This window comes from Malaclemys terrapin, chromosome 4, assembly GCF_027887155.1.
Source record: "Malaclemys terrapin pileata isolate rMalTer1 chromosome 4, rMalTer1.hap1, whole genome shotgun sequence".
Lineage (NCBI taxonomy): Eukaryota > Metazoa > Chordata > Testudines > Emydidae > Malaclemys > Malaclemys terrapin.
Window position 1 is genome coordinate 3,068,832 of NC_071508.1, and position 24,548 is coordinate 3,093,379.

Below are 24,548 nucleotides of genomic sequence, written 5' to 3' on the forward strand. Positions count from 1 at the left end.
TGAGAAATTTGACCTTTCTCTACCACCAGTGAGGGCAAGAAGCGTCCTCATTTAAACAAGAAACGAAAGTCGAGATTCTCCTCTGTTCACATGACATCTTTTGGGGCTGGGGCCCATTCTCTCCTGCTGGAATATCCCAACAGCTGGGGGGGATGGCTGTTCCTATCCCCCTGTCAGATATTATATCAGGGGAGGATCCCGCAGGAGTGGTTTTTTCTGTCTCCCTCCCACTCTTCACCTTGTAGCAGTTGGAAGTGTCCGTCCATCCCAGTTATGTGCTTATACCTCCGTCCGCTTTCTCCTTTCTCTGATTTCAGAGTAGCAGCCGTGTTAGTCTGTCTCCGCAAAAAGAACAGGAGTATTTGTGGCACCTTAGAGACTAACACATTTATTAGAGCATAAGCTTTCATCCGAAGAAGTGGGCAGTAGCCCACGAAAGCTTATGCTCTAATAAATGTATTAGTCTCTAAGGTGCCACAAGTACTCCTGTTGGTTTTTACTCTCTCTGAGTTCACACCGTCACGGGTCAGGTCTCATCCCCCCACCCATCTCTGGGTGTAATTTTGCAATTCCCCCTCTCTTACATCGATGATCTGGGAACAACATCCCACCTATGCAAGCTGACGATTACTGTGCTGAGCCACCCGGACCCTGCATCTCTTCCCTTCGGGAGCCTGTGATCAATGCTATCCAGGGACCAAACAGCCTTCTGGAAACAAATAGGTTTATTAGCCAATGGAACAAAACATTTGAGGAAAAAATGGTTTCAAAATAACCAACCAACCAACAGGTGTGTCTGGCTTCATCCAGTCTTATGATGAGACTTGGATGATTTTTTTTATAATTTCAACGGACAATCCCGATGTTTATTTTTAAGCATTTTTAAACATTTGAATCAATGAACATGTTCACAGTTGTGCAAAATGATGGGTGGGCAGGCAATAATTTAATCACCGTAGAAGTTGAGATTCAAAAAGTTCAAGCTTTACAACCGTTCAAGCACAAATTGCCAACATCCCAAGTCCAAGTACGTTAGCGAGACAAGGCGGATGAGGTAATATTTTTTTTATTGGACCAATTTCTGTTGGTGAGGGAGCCAAGCTGTGGGGCTACAAAGAGCTCTTCTTCAGGTCTGGGAAAGGTACTCAGAGTCACCACTAAATAGAAGATCAAACAGTACAGTGTAAACACCTCAGGGACCGTTCAAGGTGGAACAGCTCATTAACAATCCTTTAGTCCAGGGGGAGGCAACCTATGGCACGGGTGCCGAAGGCGGCACGCAAGCTGATTTTCAGTGGCACTCACACTGCCCGGGTCCCGGTCACCAGTCCGGGGGGTTCTGCATTTTAATTTAATTTTAAATGAAGCTTCTTAAACATTTTAAAAACCTTATTTACTTTACATACAACAATAGTTTAGGTCTATATTATAGACTTATTGAAAGAGACCTTCTAAAAACGTTAAAATGTATGACTGGCACGCAAAACCTTAAATTAGAGTGAATAAATGAAGACTCGGCACACGACTTCTGAAAGGTGCTGACCCCTGCTTTAGTCAATGGACAGAAAAACAGGGTGAGCGGGTTACAGATTGTTGTAATAAGCCATAAATCCAGTGTCTTGGTTCAGTCCATGATTTTGTGCCGAGCAAAATTAGGAATTTAAGCTCCCAGGCTCATCTTTTTCAAACTGTTGTGCAGGTTTCCTTTGAGGATGGGGACTGATAGATCAGATAGAGAGTGATTGCTTTGTGAAAAGTGTTCACCCAGAGGTGACAGGGTGTTTTTGTGTTTTATCATTTTCCCGTGTGAGTTCATCTGAGAGCGTAGTGATGGTCTGGTTTCACCCAACTAGTTGCTATTGAGGTATTTAGTGCATTGGATGAGGTACCCCACATGTTGTGATAGGCATGTGTAGGACCCCTGGATCTTGAAAGGTGTCTTGTGGAGGGTGTTGATCATTGTAGCAGTGGAGAGATGTCTGCAGGTTTTGCATCTCTTGTTCTGGCAGGGTCTGGCGCTGCTTTGAGTTGGTGTGTCCTCGTCTGCGCGGAGCTTGCTTCTGATGATGAGCTTGGAGAGGTTGTTTGAGGGCCAGAAGAGGGGGTTCAGGAAAGATTTCTTTCAGGATGGGGTCCCCATTGAGAATGGGTTGAAGTTGTTTGATGATACCCTGAGAGAACCTGCTTCAATACAGAAATAAAACCCTCTCCAACCGCATGCCTCTAGTTGTCACCTACCACCCACGCTGGAACCCATATAGGGTATTTGGGTGACCCGTTCCATGATGCAATATACTTCTTTGGCAGAGCGTCCTTGTTTGGTGAAGGCAGTTTTGAGTGTGTTAAGGTGTATATATCGGACTTTCTCCTCAGAGCATCTGAGTGCCTGGCTATAGATAACAGATGTCTTGGTGCGTTTGGGGTGGTTACTAGATCTATGAAGGCAGGTGTGGTGATCCGTGAGTTTCTTATGTATGGTTGTCCGTTGGGTTCCATTGTTGAAACTGATTATGGCATCCAGGAAGTTGAGAGTTTAATGGACGGGTGGTGGTGGTTGAAATTGTGGTGGAAATCTGTGAGGGAGTTGAAGTTGTCTGTTCAGAAGATGAAAATATCATTGATGTATCTCAGGTTTATCATTGGGTATTAACGGGCCACTTCACCTTGAATGGCCCCTTAGAATATGTGCTAACTGGTTATGCTAAATTATCTGTTCCATCTTATATTTAGCTGTGACACTCTGAATACCTTTCCCAGACCTGAAGAAGAACTCTGTGTAGCTCAAAAGCTTCTTTCCGTCTCCCAACGGAAGTTGGTCCAATAAAAGCTATTACCTCACCCACCTTGTCTCTCTAATATCCTGGGACCCATATGGCTACAACAACACTGCATAAGTCAAAGTGCACACAATTAATAGCCTTAAATCAAAGGCTAACACATTCTCAGGCAGCATTGTTCTTAGTTTGGCTATCTGTACATTTCGATGATTATTGATGGAAATATTTTTGCATTGGTTTGTGTGTACGGTGAAATCAACGTTTATTGACATTTACCAATAAAAATTGGCTCCTGGCAAACCACCTTCTGCTTCACTACAAGCTAAGTTAGGTAAGCTTCACTTTTCATTACAGGAGCAGACCCATTTACATGGTTTTAGCAAGCCCAGAAGCCTGCTCCCAGTTAACTCCAGATAAGGAAAGCATCTCAGTGCTTGTCTATATGGGAACGTTAACCGCAATAGCTATTCCTCAGTCGCTCCCTGTGTGGATTTACGGCTTGTCTACACATGGAGTTATTCCGGATTAACTATTCCGGATTCACTCCAGGTGGGAGTACGCTTATTCTGGAACAAGGGTACCTTATTCCAGAATAAGTGTGTCCACACATGGAGTTAATAAGGAATAGCTATTCTGCTTTTAAATTCACACCCTACCTTAATCTGAATTATTTTCCCCATGTACACAAGCCCTAAGATAATGCCCCTCTAATGGCTGTGCCATTGTTTCACAGTTAGATTCATTCAGCCTTTTTGGCTTTCCACCCCAACTCTTTTCTCAATGGAGAAATGTGTTGAAATTGTCTTCTCCAACATACTGCCCTGGAAACCCCATACTTGGGCGGGGTTAAACACCAGGGAGGGAGAAGAGCTACTGAAGCTAAAAGACAATGTCAGCCCAAGAACAAATGAGGATAAACTGGCCAGGAATAAACTGAGGCAGGAGATCAGAAGACGGTTTGCACCTATCAGAGGAGGGAGGTTACATAAGAAACATAAGAGCTGTCTTAGTGGGTCAGACCAAAGGTCCATCTAGCCCAGTATCCTGTCTCTGATGGTGGCCAGTAACAGAGCTTCATGGAGAGAACAGAACAAGGCAACTATGGAGTGATCCACCTCTGTCTTCCACTCCTGGCTTCTTGCAGTCACAAGTTTAAGGTGGCTCCAAGCATGGGATTGTGTCCCTGCCCAACTTGGCTAATAGCCATTGATGGACCTGTCCTCCATGAACTTATCCAGTTGTTTTTTTAAATTAACTCAAGTTACATTTTTGGCCATCACAACATCCTGTGGCAATGAGTTCCACAGGTTAATTGTGTGTTGCGTGGGAAAAGTACTTGCTCTTGTTTGTATTAAACCTGCTACCTGTTAATTTCCTTGGGTGACCCCTGGTTCTTATGTTGTGGGAAAGGGTAAATAACACTTCTCTGTTCTCTTTTCTAACTCCGTTCCTTATTTTATAGACCTCCATCATAGCCCCCTTTAGTCATCTGTTTTGTAAACTGAACAGCTGTAATCTGTTTAGTCTCTCCTCGTATGGAGCTTGTCCTTGTCCTCCTCCATAGGAGCAGTGAGTGCAAATAATCTAACTGGTGGGAGTTATTCACTATATTTATTACAGGCTGAGAATAATGAGGTGAAGCGGGAGATAGGGAAATTGGCCAGATGGGGCTAATAAAATGAGTATTTGGGCCATTGGCATTCAGTGAAGAAAGTGCAAGGGGGGCTGCATCTAGGGAGTGATGTAAAATATAAGAAAGCAGCAAGAAGAAGAGATAAGAACGAGGCCCTGGAGAGGAAAGATTCACCACCGTTGGACAAGGGAGGGAACCACTGCAGAATACATCTGAGCTTCCCAGCTCTGGGTGAGAAGAGACCTAGGCAGAGGGTGGACATGACAGCAGATATCACAGGGAGAGAAGCAGCTATTAATAGGTAGGTCTTACGCCACCTGGCAGTTTAACCAAGATCTTGAAGTCAATCTGGGAGCCAATTGGCAGCCATTATGGGTCACAGCTTTGGCTTGTGAAATGACACCCTGCTTAGCTGCCGAATTCTGCGCCAGCTGCTGAGTCCGACCCTAACAGTGAAGTGACGAAGGCTTGGATGCCAGCTGCAAGAGCCACAGCTAGAGAAATGGTTGTGGTCTCCCACTTCTCCTGCCAGCACCCTGACCATTTGTGCTGGATGGGATAGTTCACACGGGTGCATTTGAATTCTCCCTCCCAGCAGGGAAATACCAGGAAATCTCGACCAGCCCATCTGCGGTTTCCTGAGGGACATTCCCAGACTCCATGTCCCGATGGATGAAGAAATCGCGGTGCTGTGATGATCATGCACAGCGCTACACAGGGATCTCCCTTCTAGTTCACAACGCAGTCCTGGCAACAGCGAGGGAATTGCTTTTCTCCATCGGTGGCCTCTTGGAGCGAATTAATGGTTTTAAGCGGTTGAAACTCTAAGGGCAGCCCATGGCAGTCATAAGTGGACTCTATGGATATAGAACGAATCACCTATGAGGACGTACCTTTTGAGAGATTTTTTTTTTTTCCCACCAGGGTCTAGGTCTCACTGAGTATCCGATTCCTGCTCTGAATTTGAACCTTCTGGCTCAGGGTCTGGTTCCGTCTCTAATTCTTGCTCTGGATTTGAGCCACCTTCCTCCTCAGGCTCTTGGTCGGGTTCTGGATGTGAACCATCTTCCTCCTCGGGTTCTTGATCTCGCCGAGTCTCTGATTCCTGCTCCAAATCTGAACCACCCGTCTCCGGGTCTGGCTCAATGTCTGATTCCTTCTCTGGATTTGAACCGTCGTCCTCCTCCAGCTGTGGATCGGGCTCTGGATTGAAACCATCTTTCTCCTCTGGCTCTGGGTCTCGCTGAGTCTCCGATTCCTGCTCTGGATTGAAACCATCTTCTTCCTTCAGCTCTGTATGGTGCTCTGGATTGAAAAAATCTCTCTCCCTTGATTCTGGGTCTCGCACAGCGCGTGAATCTCGCTCCGGATTGAAAAAATCTACCAAGAAAACCAGAGGAGGAATAGGTGAATGGTATTCAATTGCTTATTGTTTTCGTTTGCTTCATTTATATCCATACACTCATGTAATAACCTACTTACTGAATGGTGCAGCACACAGCTCTAGGAAATTCCCAGACAAAAGTTACGTGAAGTTTGAGAGTATTTACGTAGACGTGATTCTAAAAGCCCCATTATGCCAACTGGAGAAGGGTGCGTCCCACCCAATATTGTCAAAATATTTAGCCAAACAGTGTCTTGTAAAGCATCATATAAAAACTGGTGAGAGTCAGGATGTACGGGTTGTATATAGAGATGTATGTATAATTTTAATATACGTTGAGAAGGCCAGAGGTGGATTAAGGTTTCATTGGGCCCTGGACCAGAGCAAGTGGGGGCCTCTCCCACCCTTTCCGCCTGTGGCCGCACCCACAGCCCCACTCCATTCTGCCCCTTCCCCCCCCATGACCATGCCCCTGTTCCACCCATGGTCTCGCCCATTTCCATCCCCCCACTGCAGACCCGCAACCCATTTGCTCCTTTCTGCCCCACCCCAGGACCGGAGAAGTTCTCCACCCCCAGACACGGCCCCGGGGCCACAGCAGGGAGCGAGAACTTCTCCAGTCCCAGTGCCACAGCCGGGGTTTGGGTGCCTGGTGCTTCTGCCCGGGGAGTGGAGTCGGGGTGTGGGGGCTTCCCCTGCCCTGCCCTCCTAGCGTTGTTACTGGGGTTGGGGCACTGGGGCTTCCCCTACCCCGCCCGCCAGCCTGGTGCTACTGATGGGGCTCTGGGCTTCTGCCGCCTGGTGGCAGATTTTTTCTGGGTCCCCCCAATTATCTGGGGGCCCTGGGCACAGACCCCATCGGCCCAGTGGCTAACCTACCACTGGTGAAGGCATCAGAGAAATAAACCTGCCCTTGACAAAGGAATGTGGATTAACCGATGTGGATCAAGAAAAAACAGCATGGCTGGATTACAAGCACAGGGCAATAGAAGGACATTGGCATCTAAGATAAATCAAGTGATGAAGCCAATTGAGAGAGCCAATGGACCTGAAGCTGAAGAAGCGGTGTGGTCCTGCACCCGGAAGAAGCAGCAGCCGGGGAGAGGAACTTTATCTGGTTTTACTTTTCACAGAATTCATCTGAAAGGCATTCTGGGCTGTGAAAGGGAAGAACGGGGGGCTCCTCAGGTATCCGTCACTTGGGACAAAGGGATCAGTGCCCTCTGATTCTGTGACCAGCGGCTCCTGAGGGGCGGGTGATGCTGGTAACTTGATGCAAGTCAGAAAGCTGCTTAGGTGAAGATGGGAACTTGGGAAAGTTAACTTTGGCTCACTAGAAAGCGTGTTACTTTTGTTTTGTTTGTAACTTTTGCTCTTGCCTATTATCACTTCAATCTCTGCTCTTCAGTAAGGAACTCCTGTTTAGTTTTACTATGAAGCATCTCAGCGCTGGGTATGAAAGTAAACGAGAGTCCTCAGCCAAACTGGTGCGTGGCCTGCTTTGTGCGTGTGCTCTCTCTCTTTGGAGACAGCGGACTTAATAATTTCTGTGAGGGTCCAGTGAGGGGGACCGGCTGCTGCCGAGAGCCGTCTCTGGAGAACGCGGGCATTGTGATTCACTAAATGTCACCTGCAAAGCAAGGGTAAGACTGGCTGAGTCTCGAGGAGTTTGCTGGTGGGGCGGACGGGCTGGTGTGGCAGGGAGCTGACACACATAGGCGCTGACTTCCCGTCTGCCTGGTGGGTGCTCGACACCCCCCAACACACTAACCCCTGGCCCCACCCCTGTCCTGCCTCTTCCCACACCTGCACCGCCCTCTCCCTGACCCCATTCCACCCCTCCCCCAAAGTCCCCGCCCCCTTCCTGCTCCCATTCTACTCCCTTCCCCCAAGTCTCTGCCCCTTCTCCGCCTCCTCCCCTGAGCGTGCCGCATCCCTGCTCCTCCTCATCCCTCCGGGAAAGTCCTAAACGCCGCCAAACAGCTGTTAGGTGGCAGCTGGCCGGGAAGCGCTGGGAGGGAGTGGGAAGAGTGGGGACGCGGCACGCTCCCGGGAGGAGGAGGTGAGGTGGGGGGGAGGGGAGCTTGGCTGTTAGTGGGTGTCGAGCACCTGCTAATTTTTCCCCGTGGGTGCTCCAGTCTCAGAGCACTGATGGAGTCGGCACCTATGAGTTAAGCGCCAGCAAGGCTGAGGCAGAGAAGTGACACTGACTTTCTGCTCAGGGCACCCTGAGGGTGGCGTGACAAGAGATTGTAAACTCTTCGGGGTGTGCAGCACCCTCCCACTTCATCTGATGTCGTTTAGGGCCCCTCATATCCCCCGCAGACCCCGCTTCAGGTCCTTGTCCTGTCTCTTTCTCCCCCACCCTGGCAGACGCCCAAGGGGTTCTGGGAGCAAACAAACAAAAAAGGAAAGTAATTATCCTCAAACCCGCATTAGAAACCCAGGCCACCCAGCGTTCAGGCTACATTTACAACACCCAAATGTGATTGTAATATCTCTGGTTGGGTTGTTGGCAGGAGGAGGGAAATTGGGATTTATGCTGACTGGCGTTTAGGACGAGCTTCCTCCACTAGGGGACGTGTGCAATGCACACTACAGGGTATGGCGCTTTGGCTCCCTCTGGTGATGTGGCCACACCGAGATTGATGCATCTGCTACAGAGTTGGGTCTGTTAGCTCAGACAGTAGGTTCACACATGAGTGCGGTTTTCCGGGACCGTACAGGAAGGGAAGAAGGATCTGTGGGATAGGTCAGAAAGTCTGGTCTGCTTGTGGTGGTGATGAATTTAGCAGGGCTGGTTGGAACTCAGGATTTCCATACATCGGGAAATGCCGCCTTTCCAAATTTGTTTTAGTTCTGAATGAGAACGAGATCCCGAAATTTCCAAATTTCCCATGAAATGAAATTTTTGAAAAAAAATCAAATAAATTTCAAGTCCAGTCAAAAAGCTGCGTTTTGATAATAGCAAAATATTTCATTCTGATGTTGACTATTTAAAAAGGTATATTCTATGTTTTGACACAACTTTTCATTTCAAATAATATAAATATCATGTCATGAATGTAATATAATAGTGGTAGGACAAGATGCAATGGGGTAATCTGCAGCCAGGAAAATTTTGGATAAATATTAGGAAAAATGTTCAAACTATAAGGTTAGTTTAGCTCTGGGAACAGGTTCTAAGGGAGGTTGTGGAATCCCCATCACTGGAGATTTTTAAGAACAGGTTGGACAAACACCGGTCAGGGAGGTCTAGGTTTACTTGGTCCTGCCATAGCGCAGGGGGCTGGAATAGAGGACCTCTCAAGATCCCTTCCTGCCCCACATTTCAATGATTCTATAATATAAAAAGTGAAATGAAAAATCAAAATGTTCTCTTCTGATAAGGTACAAACAGAACACGCTTTATTTCAAAAATTTTTTTTTTTTTTGAACAAAATGTCAAAATTGACACATTCTTGCAGAAAGTTTGATTTGATGAAATGGCATTTTCTGCCAGAAAAATATTCCATTGGAAAATGTTTGGTCAGCTATAGACTAGAGGGAAGAAGATTCTGGAAAGTGATGGTTGCCGTGCATTGTCTGTGGTATTCGGTGTTTTCATTTTTCACTTCCTTGCTTTTGTGGTTTTGTGTAAGGGCTGCTGTGTGTAGATCAATGTAACCGCAGCATTATGTTAGGTTGTCGTGCATTGATAAAAATAAAGGTTGCACAGAAGAGGAGAAAGATGGCCTTCACCATGGCTTTTGTTTAGTAGGATTTTTTTTCTGTCAGGGTGGATCATATTTTTAATTTAAAAATCAGATTATTTTAATTTAACTCACTTTAAAAAAAAAAAGTAAATGTTTTTCTTAAAATAAATTTGTTTAAACCTAAATTTGAAGTTGACAACCTATGTTGTGACCTAAAATTCATATAATCTGTTAAACTCATTTAAATAAATAAAACTAATATGCTAAATCAATCAGCCCCCCCTCTCTTAAGGAGAAAAAACAGCCTCTTTACCTACTTTTTGAGGTCAGGCCAGGGGCACCAGAACAGGGAAGGCCAGGGGGCCATGCCCCCCCCCCCCACTGTTAAAAGTGGAAGGACTATACCCTTCTACTTTTCACCAGCCGTAAGGGCGAGCGATGGGAGGGAGGGGGTGGAGAAGAGCTAGTGGGCGGTGGGGTCTTGGGGGGGGGAAGAGGCGGTGCAGGAGCTGGGCCTCAGGAGAAGGGGTGGCACGAGGGCGGGGGTTAATGGAGAAGGGGCGGTGTGAGGGCGGGGCCTTGGTGGGAATGGGTGGTGCCAGGGCGGGGGCTCAGGGAGGGGCAGGGCTGGGTTTGGGGGACAGGGCCACAGTTTGGGCACCTATGGCCCCCCACTCCTTTAGGGCACTTCCGCCATTCCTGGGTCAGACTTTATAAATCTAGCACAATATGACCGTTCTACTACAAAGTCGGGGCCTATGCTCGAGATGCAACTTACCATATTCTGAAGGTTGCAAAAGCCGATTTGTGCCTGGGAATAAGATTTCTAAACACTCCAGAAAGTCTCGGCAGGACGACTCCCCCCTTTTCTGTATGTAAATCAGCAATTTCCTAATTCTGGCCACTTTGTCTTGTAGCTGGTTCATGCTGTCGTACTCCTCCTCTGTGATGACGGACTGGGCTAGTAACTCATCCAAGACGCTCTCGGGGTCTCTTTGAATGATTCCTATCAGCTCTTTGCGTTTGGTGCGTATAACCGTGTATTTGTCGCCAGTGGCCATTGCTACCGAATCCCAGGATCTGGAATGATTTAATAATAAAACGACATGAGATGCAAGAACTAGAGTTAGAGAAGGTGCTAGGGTTAGAATCACAGACATGTCGGGCTGGAAGGGACTTCGAGAGCTCATCTAGTCCGGCCCCCTGTGCTGAGGCAGGACCAAGTAAACCTAGCACATCAGGTTTCAGAGTGGTAGCCGTGTTAGTCTGTATCAGCAAAAACAACCAGGAGTCCTTGTGGCACCTTAGAGACTAACAAATTTATTTGGACATAAGCTTTTGTGGGCTAGAACCCACTTCATCAGATGCATGAAGTGGAAAATACAGGAGCGGGTATAAATACATGAAGAGATGGGAGTTGCCTTACCAAGTGTGAGGTCAGTCTAATGAGACAATTCAATTGACAGCAGGCTACCAAGGGAGGAAAAATAATTTCTGAAGTGGTAATGAGAGTGGCCCGTTTCAGACAGTTGACAAGAAGGTATGAGTAACAGTAGGGGGAAATTAGTATTGGGGAAATTAGGTTTAGGTTTTGTAATGACCCAGCCACTCCCAGTCTTTATTCAGGCCTAATCTGATGGTGTCCAGTTTGCAAATTAATTCCAGTTCTGCAGTTTCACATTGGAGTCTGTTTTTTTTTTTTTAAGAATTGCCACTTTTAGGTCTGCTACTGATTGACCAGAGAGGCTGAAGTGTTCTCCTACTGGTTTTTGAATGTTATGATTCCTGATGTCAGATTTGTGTCCATTAATTCTTTTGCGTAGAGACTGTCTGGTTTGGCCAATGTACATGGCAGAGGGGCATTGCTGGGACATGATGGCATATATCACATTGGTATCTGTGCAGGTGAACAAGCCCCCGATGGTGTGGACATCAGTGACTGGTTTTTGTCCAACCTGTTCTTAGAAACCTCCAGCAGTGGGAATTCCACAACCTCCCTTGGAAGCCCGTTCCAGAGCTTCACTGCTCTCACAGTTAGAAAGTGTTTCCTAATATTTAACCTAAATCTCCCTGGCTGCAGATGAAGCCCATTACTGCTTGTCCTATCTTCAGTGGACATGGAGAAAAACTGATCACTGCGCTCTTTGTAACAGCCTTGTAAATATTTGAAGATTGTTATCAGGTCCCTCCTCTGCTTTCTCTTCTCTAAACTCAACATGCCCAGGTCTTTTGACCTTTCCTCATAGGCTATGTTCTCTTATCAGGTTTGTTGCCCTCCTTTGGACTCTCTCCAGTTTGGCTACATCTTTTTTAAAGTGCAGTGCCTAAAATTGGACACAATACCCCAGCTGAGGCCTCACCCCTGTCCAGCTGTTAAACAATCTGTGAGATTCATCGGATTCCTCCATTTCTTCTTGTAAGCAGAATGGTTCCGCTATCAGAACTGGGCAAATAACAGATGTTTTGGTTCATTGGCAATTCAAAAAAATAGAAATAAAAAAATTGGGTCAAATGAAATGTTTTGTTTGACCTGAGAAAACAAACACTGGTTCCATTTTGAGCATTTTTTAAATGCTTTTGATTGTTGTTGTTTTTTTTCCAAACAAAATTAAAGGACTTTTTGAAACAATCATTTCAAACTGATAAATTGAAACGTTTGGTATCAGAAATGTCAAAGTTTAAATGTTTTGGTGTTTTTAGACTTTATGTTTTTCCAAACCCAAATGCTTCAGTGAAATCAACATAAATTTATAAACTGTTTTGTTGTTGTTGAATCTGTGTTTTTTGCCAGAGTAAGTTTCATATGACAAATTCTGCCTCGCTCCCGCTGGAGTATCTACAGGGGTGGAACTGTTCACAGTTCTGTCACTTCACAGGTATCTGGGCCGAGATTTCAGCTCTTAGTCCAGGGGGAATCAATTATTTTTTGTCATGGTCCAAATTCCTGGTCAAGATATACTCAAGCTCTGGACTCCAGAGAAACATTTTTCACACTGCAAGTGTCCGTGTTCAATGAACATGTACAATGCTGTGACATATACCCAGGGCCTATTGCTTATATTTTTAGTGCATTAAATGAAAAATAAAATCAAACCGCTATATAACCTAAAAAAAAAAAAATCCAAGAAAGATGTAATAAATTACAGCTGAGCCTTTGAGAAAGTACTTAGATAAAATGTCAAATAGATGCAAACATTAGCATTAAAACACTTTCAGACAATGGTTTTAAGCTTTGACTGAGTATTGTCAAATACAGTTGTTATAGGCACAGCTGTATATAGATAACATATTAAAAACGTTTCGGCCTTTTGTGGCTTCTTTAACGTAAGTATCCGAGTCTGAAAGAAAACAACACTTCGTACACATGGACTCTTCATCCTTTCACTACAGAGTCAGAAGTCTCTGGAAACCATCTCTTGCCTGGTGATTTCTCTGACCTGGTTTGCAAACCCACAACCCTCCCGGAGGCCTCCCAACTTGTGGTGGATTCTCACCCACATGCTAACATCTCCATCCTGCAGTTCCATGCTACTGGTGGCTTTGCCCCACCCAGTGTTGGTGGGTGTTCCACCCACCCAGTGGCCTGGATGACCTTAGGGGCATGCTTCCCAGCACCTGATAGCCTTAGGGACCCATGGCTGCAGGCGCTTCCCCCTCAGATCCTCCCCAAGCAGTGATAGCAGGTGCCCCTGCTGTCCAGTGGCCTCTGGTTCCACAAGAGAACAATGCTTCACCTCCTCTCATCTTCCCATCCTGCACTGGGAGCAATCTCACCTTCCTGTTGGCCTTTGTGTCCTAGCTGTTGCCTTGCTTAACCCTTTATAGCCTATGAGACAATGTCTTCATGGATGCTGGGTCATAGACAGCCTTTGCTGGTTGTGCTCGGGCTTTGCTGATCCTGATGAGTGTACCTCAGTGGTTCAGGGGCTTCTCCCTGGTCAGAGTAATTTTCCATTCCTGTCAGGGCCAGCTACCAGCTACGTGCTACCCCTGAAACTGCTGACTGAGGGATGGGAAGAATAAGGAGGGAGGCAGCCAGCAACTCTCATGCCTGTAAGATTCGCTGGTGCAGGGTGAGCTCCTCTCCGTTCTCTGCAATCCCAGATCTACACTGGGACAGGAAGGGCTGGAACAAAACGTGTCCTGCTTCCCTTTGAAGCCCCAAGTCCTGGCATGATTCCAGGCAGGGCTGAAGTCCGAGTCCTGGCACACCCGGTGGTCTGCTGAAAAGTCTCTGGCAGTCCAGGTTTGGACCACACGGGCTGCCTATTGACAACCCCATCTTAGCCCATGCAAGGAAGAGGTCAGGGCCAGTTTAGATAATGCTGCCAAAATGTAACCGCAGCTCTTGGGCCTTTTATTTTTCCAAGTTAGGGGCTGAGAAAATTGTCCCCCCCCCAAACATCTTCAAAACTCCTGTGCAGCTGCTCCTTTCTCTAGCCGCCATCTCAGAGGAGAAACGGAGGGGCTACTGCTTTTGTCAGATGGCTACCAGCTTGGCTAGCCAAGTCAGTACTGGGTGCTGCTCTCCTATTTCTGGCACTGGGGAGGTAAGATTTAGAGGCAAGAGTGGAATAGCCATAGTCCTATTTCGGAGCAGAGTGAAATATCCTTGCGTGTTTCACTTTGGCCTTTCCATGACAATCATTTGACCCAGTGCTGATGCGTGGCCTGCATTAAATTCCCTGGCCGGTGCTAGACTGGATGTCAGACCGGATGATCATAACGATCTGTGGAAGTGGAAAAAGGGATAAAGGGAATTTAAACGCAAATATCTTCGTTTCTAAAAATAAAGCAAAAGTCAGGCTAACACTAACTCTAATAACGTGAGACTTTAAGGCAGGGTCTGGGCAAGTGGGAAAAACTGTAAAAGATACTGTTTTGACCTTATGTTAAATAAAAATAAACGCAGATTGTAGCAGAAACTGCTGAAAAAAGTAAAATATCAGGAAGAAATATGTATAAACAAGATGCGGTTGTTGATCATTATTGTATGCAACAAAATTGTTTATCTGGCGGAGACCTGCCTAGGAAGGGGGAATCCCTGTCTGTGTGCACTCTCCCTCTTGCAATTGCTTAAAAATAAACTGTCTCTAAATTGTTGCAAACAACCATAAGAGTGAAGACTGTGTTTTCTTCCACTGATCCCTTTGGACCTTAAACTCTATGAATCTCCGAAAAAATAGATCGTCATAGAGGCTGGTCTCCTCGTCCTAGCTCTGCTTCTGCTCGGCCAAACTCAGTCTGCGTACGACACGAGGAAAAGCGCAGTGGGCAGCTCGGGATCTGGCCGAAGAAATGTTTACCTGGCTCAAGTGTTTATTGAAAAGTAGTACCTACCTCCCAGGGTCTGCGAGAGTCGAGAGAGATCCCACCTCCCAGCGAGGGGTCTGCTGTGCGTTATAGAGCAGAAATGCAGAGTCACTCTAGGCGAGAGCTCCTGTCTTGCAGTGTGGTATTGGCTCTGTTTCATACAGCAGAAAAGCCAAGTTGCTCTCTAGATCTTGTCTTCCAGGGAGGAATCTGCTCTGCTTTCGGTAGCAGAATAGCTGAGTCAGGCAGGGGTTGTGAGCCGGATATGGGGACAAGGGCATGGCTGGCTTCTCTCTGGGCATCTGGGAAATCAGCGCAAGAGAAGTCACAACCCAGAGACACTTTGCATCCTCCTCCCCTCACGTGACGCTTGGCACAGTCCCTGATGCTATTTGTGTCTGGCCGGGGATGAGCCAAGATGAAATGGAGGTGGTGTGAGCTTAGGTCACGGTGTTCATTACAGTGCCTGCCTGCCCTTCATCACGCAGCACGGCTGGCAGGCCAAGGCCAGCTGCATGAGGTGGAGGGGGAAGGGCAGTTGGTTTCTGTCCCCCTGCCCCACCACGCATGGACTGTTTTGGGTTGGCTTATCTGGGCGGGTGCTGCCACACTAAAACTAGGGACCTGCATACCACTGACACCTAAAACACTTTTCACTTTCCGGATCTTGAGAAGCCTATTTGCAACTTTAGGCACTTAAATCTCTTTAGCATCTGGTCCTAAGTAATAAGTTCCTGGCAGACATATGGAGAAGTTAGATAAAAAACAACACTCTTGGTGGATGGTTGCAACGTAACACAACTTTTATTCTTAGTGTAATGACCGAGGCCCCCAAATGATGAATGATCGCTATTCTTAGTAAATAAACCAGAATCCTGTTACCCGAAATTGGGTCAGCTAGTAAGCTGAGGGAGGACTAATGACCCACCAGAGTTTGGCAGAAAGCAGCACGTTTATTATACTGATAGCTAAGCTCAAAAGAAAGGGGGGTGGGGTCACCCTCACACTCGCATACTCACGCTCCCAGGACAGGCACGGCACTGGAGATGTCAGGATCCTTCAAGGTAAGTGTCCCACAGCGCAGCGATGGACGGTGCGATGAAGGTAAGTCTTCTCGAGGCACGATGGAATGCAACGCAGTGAACCACTGGCCAGACGGTCCAGGCAAAGGGCCTTCACGGGAGGTACAAGCTTGTGAGTACACTCCTGAGCACATGGCCCTTTCCCCTTTTAAGGACCTGCTCCTCATGGCCTGCGACTAGAGATGACTTGGCTGCGTCTGGTTGGTCACACTCCACCTCGGGCAGTGTCCATGCAGCGTCCATGCACTGGGCATGTGATTGCTGTCTAATTAGAGTCCCAAACACCTTGTCTACCTGGGAGCTCTTCTGAACTTCCAGCTACTCAACCAGCCCATTCATCCCACAAGCATCCCAGGAGGGCAGGGGAGGGGGAAAACCACTTCACAGGTATTCAACGAGGGAGAAGAGACAAAATGGGGGGGTGGGGGGGGAGTGTAACAGATCTTTTGAGCATGCAGGTTATACAGAGCATACAGATCACTGCTGCTCCTACAACAAGTCCCATCATCCTTTTTGTTCTTTGTAGGTGAACCAAAGTCCCAGCATGCCTTGCGTTTATAAGTTGTTATATTTCAGATGAACCTAAGCTGAACTTTAGCTAACCTAGTCCAGACACCAAGAAAAGGGTCACTTGTAATTGGTATGTGGCAGGCGTTTCCTGTGGTTAATTAAAATAATCGATTGGAAGATGTGTTTTGCTGATCAGGAAATTGCTCGAACCAATGTTTCCTGTCATAATGATTTGGTTACAGAGATCTTTTGCAGCTGATAAAATAATGGATGGTTGAACAGATGCTATTAGCTTATCAGTTGATAAGTTGGAGAGGGGTCAGAGAAGAGCCATGAGAATTATCAAAGGATTAGAAAACCTGCTTTATAGTGACCGACTCAAAGAGCTCCATTTATTTAGCTTCACAAAGAGAAGGTTAAGGGGTGACTTGATCACAGTCTATACGTATCTACAGGGGGAACGAATATTTAATAATGGGCTCTCCAATCTAGCAGAGAATGGTCTAACACAATCCAATGGCTGGAAGTTGAAGCTAGAAAAATTTGGACCGGAAATAAGGCGTAGATTTTTAACAGTGAGAGTAATTAACCATTGGAACCATTCAGCAGGGTCGTGGTGGATTCTCCATCACTGATCATTTCTAAATCAAGACTGGATGTTTCTTCTGAAGATCTGCTCTAGGAATTATTTGGGGGCAGGTCTCTTGCCTGTGTTACACGGGAAGTCAGACTAGATGATCACAATGGTCCCTTCTGGCCTTGGAATGAATGAATCAATGATGTAAATCAGATACCATGAAAAGAGGTTCACAGTCCATAGGTCATTTTCTTTGTCTCTTTTCTGGAAACCCGCACAGTCTCTAAAGGGATGCCTGTTTTTATAGCAGTGCGTTGTCATAGACAAAATAGTGTAATTGATAAGGGATATACATAAGTGCCCTGTAATTGGTAAGATTTATAATGGACAAAATGGACAAGGAACATTTGGTATAGCAGATGTGTTCTGAAATCAATGTAACAGCTAACCAGTAATCTACTGATTCATGTCTAAGCCTTAAGAGCTAATTGTGATTGCAAATTTTCCCAGTGGTAATTAAGTAATTACAGCTGTCATTGGCTTATTGATTCAAAATCAAATCAAATCATGAGAAAGGATTATCTTCGTTCTACACCAGTATATAAGGGGACATCATTTTGGGAGCTAGCTGGAAGAATCCAATGCTGCTGAACTGCTGCCCAGATTGGTTATAGTTCCCTGAAAACATCGATCCAAAGTGCAGCAGCAGTCAAAAAAGCTAACAATGTTAGGAACCATTAGGGAAAGGACAGATAATAAAATTGAAAATATCATACTGCCTCTATATAAATCCATGGTACGCCCACACCGTGAACACTGCGTGCAGTTCTGGTCGCACGATCCCAAAACATATATGAGAATTGGAAAAGGTAGACAGAAAGAAACCAAAAATGCTTAGGGGGCATGGCACAGCTTCCATTTGAGGAGAGATTAAAAAAACGAGGACTGTTCATCTTAGAAAAAAAGAAGACTAAGGGGGAATATGGTAGAGGTCTATGAAATCATGACTGTATTATTTGTAGTATTAGGGGTCACCAGATTAAATTAATAGGCAGCAGGTTTAAAACAAACAAAAGGAAGTACATCTTCACACAATGCACAGTCAACCTGTGGAACTCCTTGCTGGAGGATGTTGTGAAGGCCAAAGTATAACTGGGTTCAAAAAGGAATTAGTTATGTTCCTGGAGGATAGGTCCATCAATGGCTATTAGCCAAGATGGTCAGGGATGCAATCCCATGCTCTGGGTGTCCCTAAGCCTCCAACTGCTAGAAGCTGGGACTGGACAACAGGGGATAAATTACTTGAAATTGCCCTGTTGTGATGGTTCCCTCTGAAGCACCTGGCACTGGCCACAGTTAGAAGAAAGGACACTTCGCTAGATGGACCATTGGTCTGACCCAGTACGGCCATTCTTATGTATGCTTTTCCTTTCTGTATTCTACTGTGTTAATTTTTGACTAATAATCTCTGATTAAACAATCCCAATTGAGTCTATTATTTGACATCTTGCCGAGTTATTGTTGTTATTTAAATTCAAACACGCAACACTGTTTAAGAATTGCTCAGCCGTCAAGATCTTTTAGAAAAGGCAGGACAGAGGCCTGAAAGAATTAAAAAACCCCTCAGAAGTCTCATTGCGGGGTTTCTTAAGACTTTCTAAGTAGCCCGAGGAAAGTCAGTATTTGCAGCCTTGCTTGAGAGTGTACCCCTCATGTAGATTGAAGAGACTTCCCTCTTTCCCTGTCTGTGAATGAATGAATTGAAGTATAGATATCAAATATTAAGATACTATATTATCTTGTCCGATACAGTAGAGGGAAAAATAGAGAACTAGATGGAATAAACCGTTGTGATTAAATAAAGAAATATGTGGAAAAGGGAAGTTGACAGTAAGTAGGCTTGGCAGAATTGGATTTTTTTTAAAATAATTTTGATGGATAATATCAATGATTATTTTTAAGCTTTTTTGCGATATTTATCAATTTGAGTTTTCACAGTTGCGAGGGTATTATGGGGGAGGGTCAGACAACAGCAGGGGTCAGACAGTAATTATACAAAGACAGTAGACTTTGAGATGCAAAAAGATAAAGCTTTATAATCACTAAAACAGAAATTGTCAACATCACGTGTCAAAATGTACAAAGTCAATAGCCTTAAATCAAACTCTGATAAGTTGTTGGGCAGGAATTTTCTTACTTTGCCTCTTTGTAAGTGTTGATGATTATGGATGGAAATATGTTTTCGCCGGTTTGTGTGTGTAGGATGAAATTGACATTTACTGATAATAATCTAGTACTTTCAAACCTATTTATATCCTGTCTCTGCTTTGGGTTGGGGTAGGTGATGGCTGGATGGGGCAATGGCTCCCTCTTGTGTCCCGTAGATGGAGTCTCTCCTCAGTGCTGTAGTCAGGATTTCTGTTAGTTTGGCTTTCTGATATTGTCCTATCCCTCCGTTGAAACGGTTCCTTCCCCTGTGCAACCTCACCCTTTCTGCACTGCATTTCACCGGCCATCACGTTACCCAGTTACCTGCATCTTTTAGCCTGGAGCCCTTCACAATCCTCTCACATCAAAATAATTTGGTAGCATCAGTAAATTCCCCCTCTCACTGTTCACCCTGTAATCCTGGGCCATTAATAAAATACTGAACAGTCCTGATCCTATCTGTGATCGCTGGGACCTCTGTTAGCCCCTTCCCCAACTCAGAGCATATAAGCAACATCCTAACGCACTTTGCTGAGACCACAAAACTGGTCAGCAGGGGTGAGTTTGAAGAGCTAAGGCCAGTAGGCACCATTAGATCTAGTCTAGATTAAACTGGAGAAATTCACCCAGTTCCCCCTGAACGGAGCCTAGTAACTTGTGGTTGGCTAAAGCATCTTCCAGAAACCACCAGGCAGTTGCTTATTCTGGGGTTGGTCGCTCTCAGTCTCTCCTGTGGCAGCTGTTCCATAATTAAATATCCATTGGGCCAGCTACACAACGAGCAATTGACTCCCTAGCCCAGTGGCTACGTGCCAAAGAGGAGGGAGTCCCAGGTTGGAGTCCCTGCTCTGCTGTTTATTTCATTAGCCTGGTGATTAGGGGATGCGGGTGGGGTGTCAGAGACCAGGGTTTAAGTCCCTGCTGTGACGGAGATTTGAAAACTGGTCTCCAGCCTCCTAAGTGCCCTAATCCCTTGGGTATGCAGAGATCACTCCTTCTAGCTGGTCTAGAGCAAGGGGAATTAGGTGCCTGAATAAAACCTTGGAGATTCCGGCTCAGCCCTGCCCCTTTCCGCGGTATTTCACTCCGGGCTAGTTTAGGGGGCTCCCTGCTCAGCTTCACAGTTTCTGTGCCCCCCCCCCCACTTCCCAGGTGTCCAGCTTTTCCCATGCACCGTAGGGGGAGCCTGACTCAGAGCTGAGGATTCCACCAGGCTGGTGCGTTAATGTGGACAGAAATGAACAGAAAGTCCAAGGTGTTAACACGACCCTGTCACCATACAGCACTAAATAGCTGACCTCGGTGACCTCATCCTGCTTCCACAACCACCACTAACAATCTCTATCACCTCTGATGAAGGATACAGACAAAGTCTCATAGTTAAGACGTGCACCTGGGATGTGGCATGCCAAGAGATGGATCTGTGTTACCATCTGTAATGCAGATGGTGCCTTTAAGGGCTGAGCTTCCCAGACAGAGTCCAGGCTGGTGCTGTGACACTCTTGTTTGGCACACACAGCAAGAGCAGGACACAGAATTAAGCCAGGGCCAGGCAGGGCTACCCTAATACTGCTAATAGTGTGCAAGTGATAATGAGTTCCCTGTCTGGGCTGGGCTATCATAATCCTACTACTAAATGTGCACTTCCTAAGAGAGCCCAGTCCTCTCCAGCTGCTTCCATAATACTGCTAGTAACTTAATAACTCGCATGTCATAATGGGTCCCCATCCCAGTTGGCTACCATAATCCTACTAATAAATGTGCACTTCATCATGGGGCCCAATCTCAGTCAGGGCTCGCCCTGCTACTACCGTAATACTGCTAATAACTTGCATATCATAATGGGTCCCCTTCCAAATTGGGCTACCAAAATCCTACTAATAAATGTGCCTTTATCATAGGGGCTCAGTCTCAGTTAGGGTCCCCTCCTGCTGCTACCATAATACTGCTAATCACGTTCATGTCATAATGGGTCTCCTTCCTAATGGGGCCCAACCGTAATCCTACTAATAGATGTGTACTTCATCATGGGGCCCAATCTCCTGCTGCTACCGTAATACTGCTAATAACATGCATACCATAATGGGGTCCCCATCTTGGGTGGGCTACCATATTCCTAGTACTAAATGTGCACCTCACCTTGGGGTCCAATCTCCAGCTGCTACTGTAATACGGCTAATAATGTGTAACCCACATGTTGTACACTACAGCATTTGATTTTTAAGTCCAAAGAGAAGGGAGGGAAGTGAGATGGATTTTAGCTGGACTCCTCAGCAGACGTAGTTAGAAAGGCCCAGAAATATCCAGGAGTAGGGTGTGGCTGACTTTGGACATGCTCAGTCACTGGTCCTCAAGTTGGACAGGAAGTTTCCATTAAGGGCAAGCAGTCTTGTAGCCCTCGCCCGCTGAGAGCTGAGCCAATCAGAGTGCAGGGGCAGGGTGGGAGATTGTAAATATAGGCGTTAAAGGCCACCCTGCAAATTCTGTAACTGATTGATGGAAGAGCAATGGGGGTGTCTGCTGGGAGGACCGATCCTAGCACCTGGCCTGCTTTGGATCAAGGTAAATGCTATTCCAGCCTTACCTACTAGGGAGTCCCTCCATTAAGATCCTGTTTGATCCCCATGGGGTGCTCTGTGGACACAGAGGGGGAGCTGGGAGGTGATGGAACTTGTGGAGTTTGCACTGAACTCTCAGCTCCCTGCTTCAAACTGGGATTCTGTCTCTGTAAGAGAGATCAGGGCAGAGCTGTGCGAGGGGAGGGTTTGTAAATCCTCATTGGACCCTGCCAGGTGTATGGGGGAGAAGACAGGGCCCTACAGAGCGACAGCTGGGTAGAAATGCAAGGAAGGGGTGTTTTCTATGCCAATTCCAGTGTCTGCACCACTCAGGACACATAGATATCTTCTCCCCCAGAAAGTGAGGCGCGCGGTCAGTTGCCAACCTAGGGGCTAGAACCCAGCCCAGACTGACGTGGTTTGGAGCAGACCAGAGACCCTGTTGGTTTCCCCAAGCCTGGCAGAGCTGTGGGTGTGGGGGAGACCTGAGGGGTAGCCCTGGGCTGGGCTGGCAGGGGGCTGTATGTTGGGAGTGAGGGGCACTGGCAGAGCTGGGGGCATGGGGGAGGGGCACCCCAGGGGGCTGTGTGTTGGGATTGAGGGGCATTGGCAGAGCTGGGGGTGTTGGGGAGGGGCACCCCAGGGGGCTGAGTGTTGGGATTGAGGGGCATTGGCAGAGCTGGGGGTGTTGGGGAGGGGCACCCCAGGGGGCTGAGTGTTGGGATTGAGGGGCATTGGCAGAGCTGGGGGTGTTGGGGAGGGGGACCCCAGGGGGCAGTGGCAGAGCTGGGGACATGGAGGAGGGGCACCCCACGGGGCTGTCTGTTGGGAGTGAGGGGCACTGGCAGAGTTGGGGGTGTGGGGGAGAGGCACCCCAGGGGGCTGTGTGTTGGGATTGAGGGGCATTGGCAGAGCTGGGGGCGTTGGGGAGGGGGACCCCAGGGGGCAGTGGCAGAGCTGGGGATGTGGGGGAGGGGCACCCCAGGGGGCTGTGTGTTGGGAGTGAGGGGCAGTGGCAGAGCTGTGTGGGGCTGGGATAGCAGGGGGCTGGGTCAGGATCATGTCCGATCCCTCTCCCCACTCCCAGAGTTAGACCCTCCACCCACTCTCTCTTCCTCCCCAGGCAGACCTTCATGGGAACCTGGGATTCCTGGTAAGTGGGGGGCAGGGCAGGGGAGCTCACCTATTGCTGTGACTTCACAGCGATGCTTCCTCCCCCCCGCCATGCCTACAGCTGTGCCCCTGACAGCACAAACTCCAGGGCAGACCTCCTGGGCAACCCTGCACTCCCCACTGGCTAGGGTGACCAGACAGCAAGTGTGAAAAATTGGGACAGGGCGTGGGGGGTAATAGGAAAATATATAAGAAAAAGACCCCCAAATCGGGACTGTCCCTATAAAATTGGGACATCTGGTCACCCTACCACTGGCCACAGCTTCCCCCGCGTCAGTCAGCACGGCTGCAGCCTGCCTCCCCTCTGCAACCCCCCCCAGCACGTCCCCATGCAGCAACCCCAGCCACCACCTGCATGTCCGTGGATCCTTGCCTCACAGCTCTCCATCGCCTCTGCCCCTCCACCCCATCTCTCCATCCCATCTCCCCCCATGCCGGGGATCAGACCTCCCCTCCCACACACATACAGGGCAGCAACAGGCCATGTTCAAATATCTAGTTTTCTAGGAAATCCTTTTAAAATTAACATCTCCAGCCCTCCGCTGGGAAAATCCCTAAATCCCTCTCCGTCCTGGGCGGTCTGAACCGTAGAGCACCCCGCGGCCCACTCAGCTCTCCCAGGCCTGTGCCCCAAAACAGCAGCTGCAGGATTTCAGCGCTACCCTCGCACTGTGGAGGGGATCCAGGAGGAAACAGGCCCCGGCTCAGACTCCAGCCCGCCAAAGACTTGCCCCTTCCCTCCTGCAGGCAGACAGCTCCACTGAGGTACGGGGCCGAGGGTTTGATCACGCTGCACCCGGCCCTCGGGGCATCTTCAGCGTGGTCCTGTTGCTCTTCGGTCACACTGCGAGGGGAGCACCATTTCACCCCTCCCAGCTGCCAAAATCTAAATGAGCTTTAACCCGACCGTTTGCCCTGGTGCTGTGGGCGTCCCCCTGGCGAATAGGGCAGCTCGTTCACTGGAGCAGGGCGGGCCGCAGCCAGTCTCTCCTGCCGCGAGATAATTTACTATTCGTAGGAGCAGTGACTTGACCTGGGGGCTCCGACACTGCAGTTCTGGGCTCTCACCAGGACGCTGCTGGCCACTCCGCATTGTCTCTGACTCATATCCCAGGTGAACGCTTAAAAACAAACAGCGATATTAACTGTCAAAATTATATAAAAAAAAAATAAAAAATTCCAGCTCTGCCAAACCGAGGTGCGGAAGATCAGGGTTCGAATTCCTGTTGCAAATCAAGCCCAGCAGGGATTCGAACCCGGTGCTCCCACATGCTAGGTGACTGGGCTAACCCCGTGGCTCTTCTGGGTTGGAGTTTTCGCAGTCATCCCTACTGATCCTGTTCTACTTTGTATAACGAGCTAAATATTCATTGGGGCTGAGAAGGAGTAAGACTCTGTGGCCCTGTGATTAGGCATTCACCTGGCATACCCCAGGGATCCAGCAGCGGGGCTTGGGAGGCGATTTAAAGGGTCCTGGGCTCCAGCCGCTGCAGGGAGCCCCGGGCCCTTTAAATGGCCAGCCTGGGGAAGCCGGTCCAGTCTGGCACGGAGTACCGGCTCTTGCCGGCTTACTTTCACCTCTGCTCATAGGTCAGGTTTTCCAACCCTCTGATCATGTTTGTTGCTCTCCTCTGCACT

At 47.6% G+C, this 24,548-nt stretch overlaps 1 protein-coding gene across 1 annotated transcript; it reads right to left on the reverse strand.

The window, feature by feature from the left end:
• Window positions 1-707: 707 nt before the first annotated feature.
• LOC128836560 (nucleolar protein 3-like) lies at window positions 708-15,103 on the reverse strand. The gene is made up of 3 exons (XM_054026930.1): window positions 14,830-15,103; window positions 10,268-10,569; window positions 708-5,790 (listed from the first exon to the last, which is right to left on the reverse strand). Exons 2-3 carry the CDS (start codon window positions 10,548-10,550, stop codon window positions 5,345-5,347), a joined length of 729 nt encoding a protein of 242 aa, XP_053882905.1. The 5' UTR covers window positions 10,551-10,569; window positions 14,830-15,103; the 3' UTR covers window positions 708-5,344.
• Window positions 15,104-24,548: the final 9,445 nt, after the last annotated feature.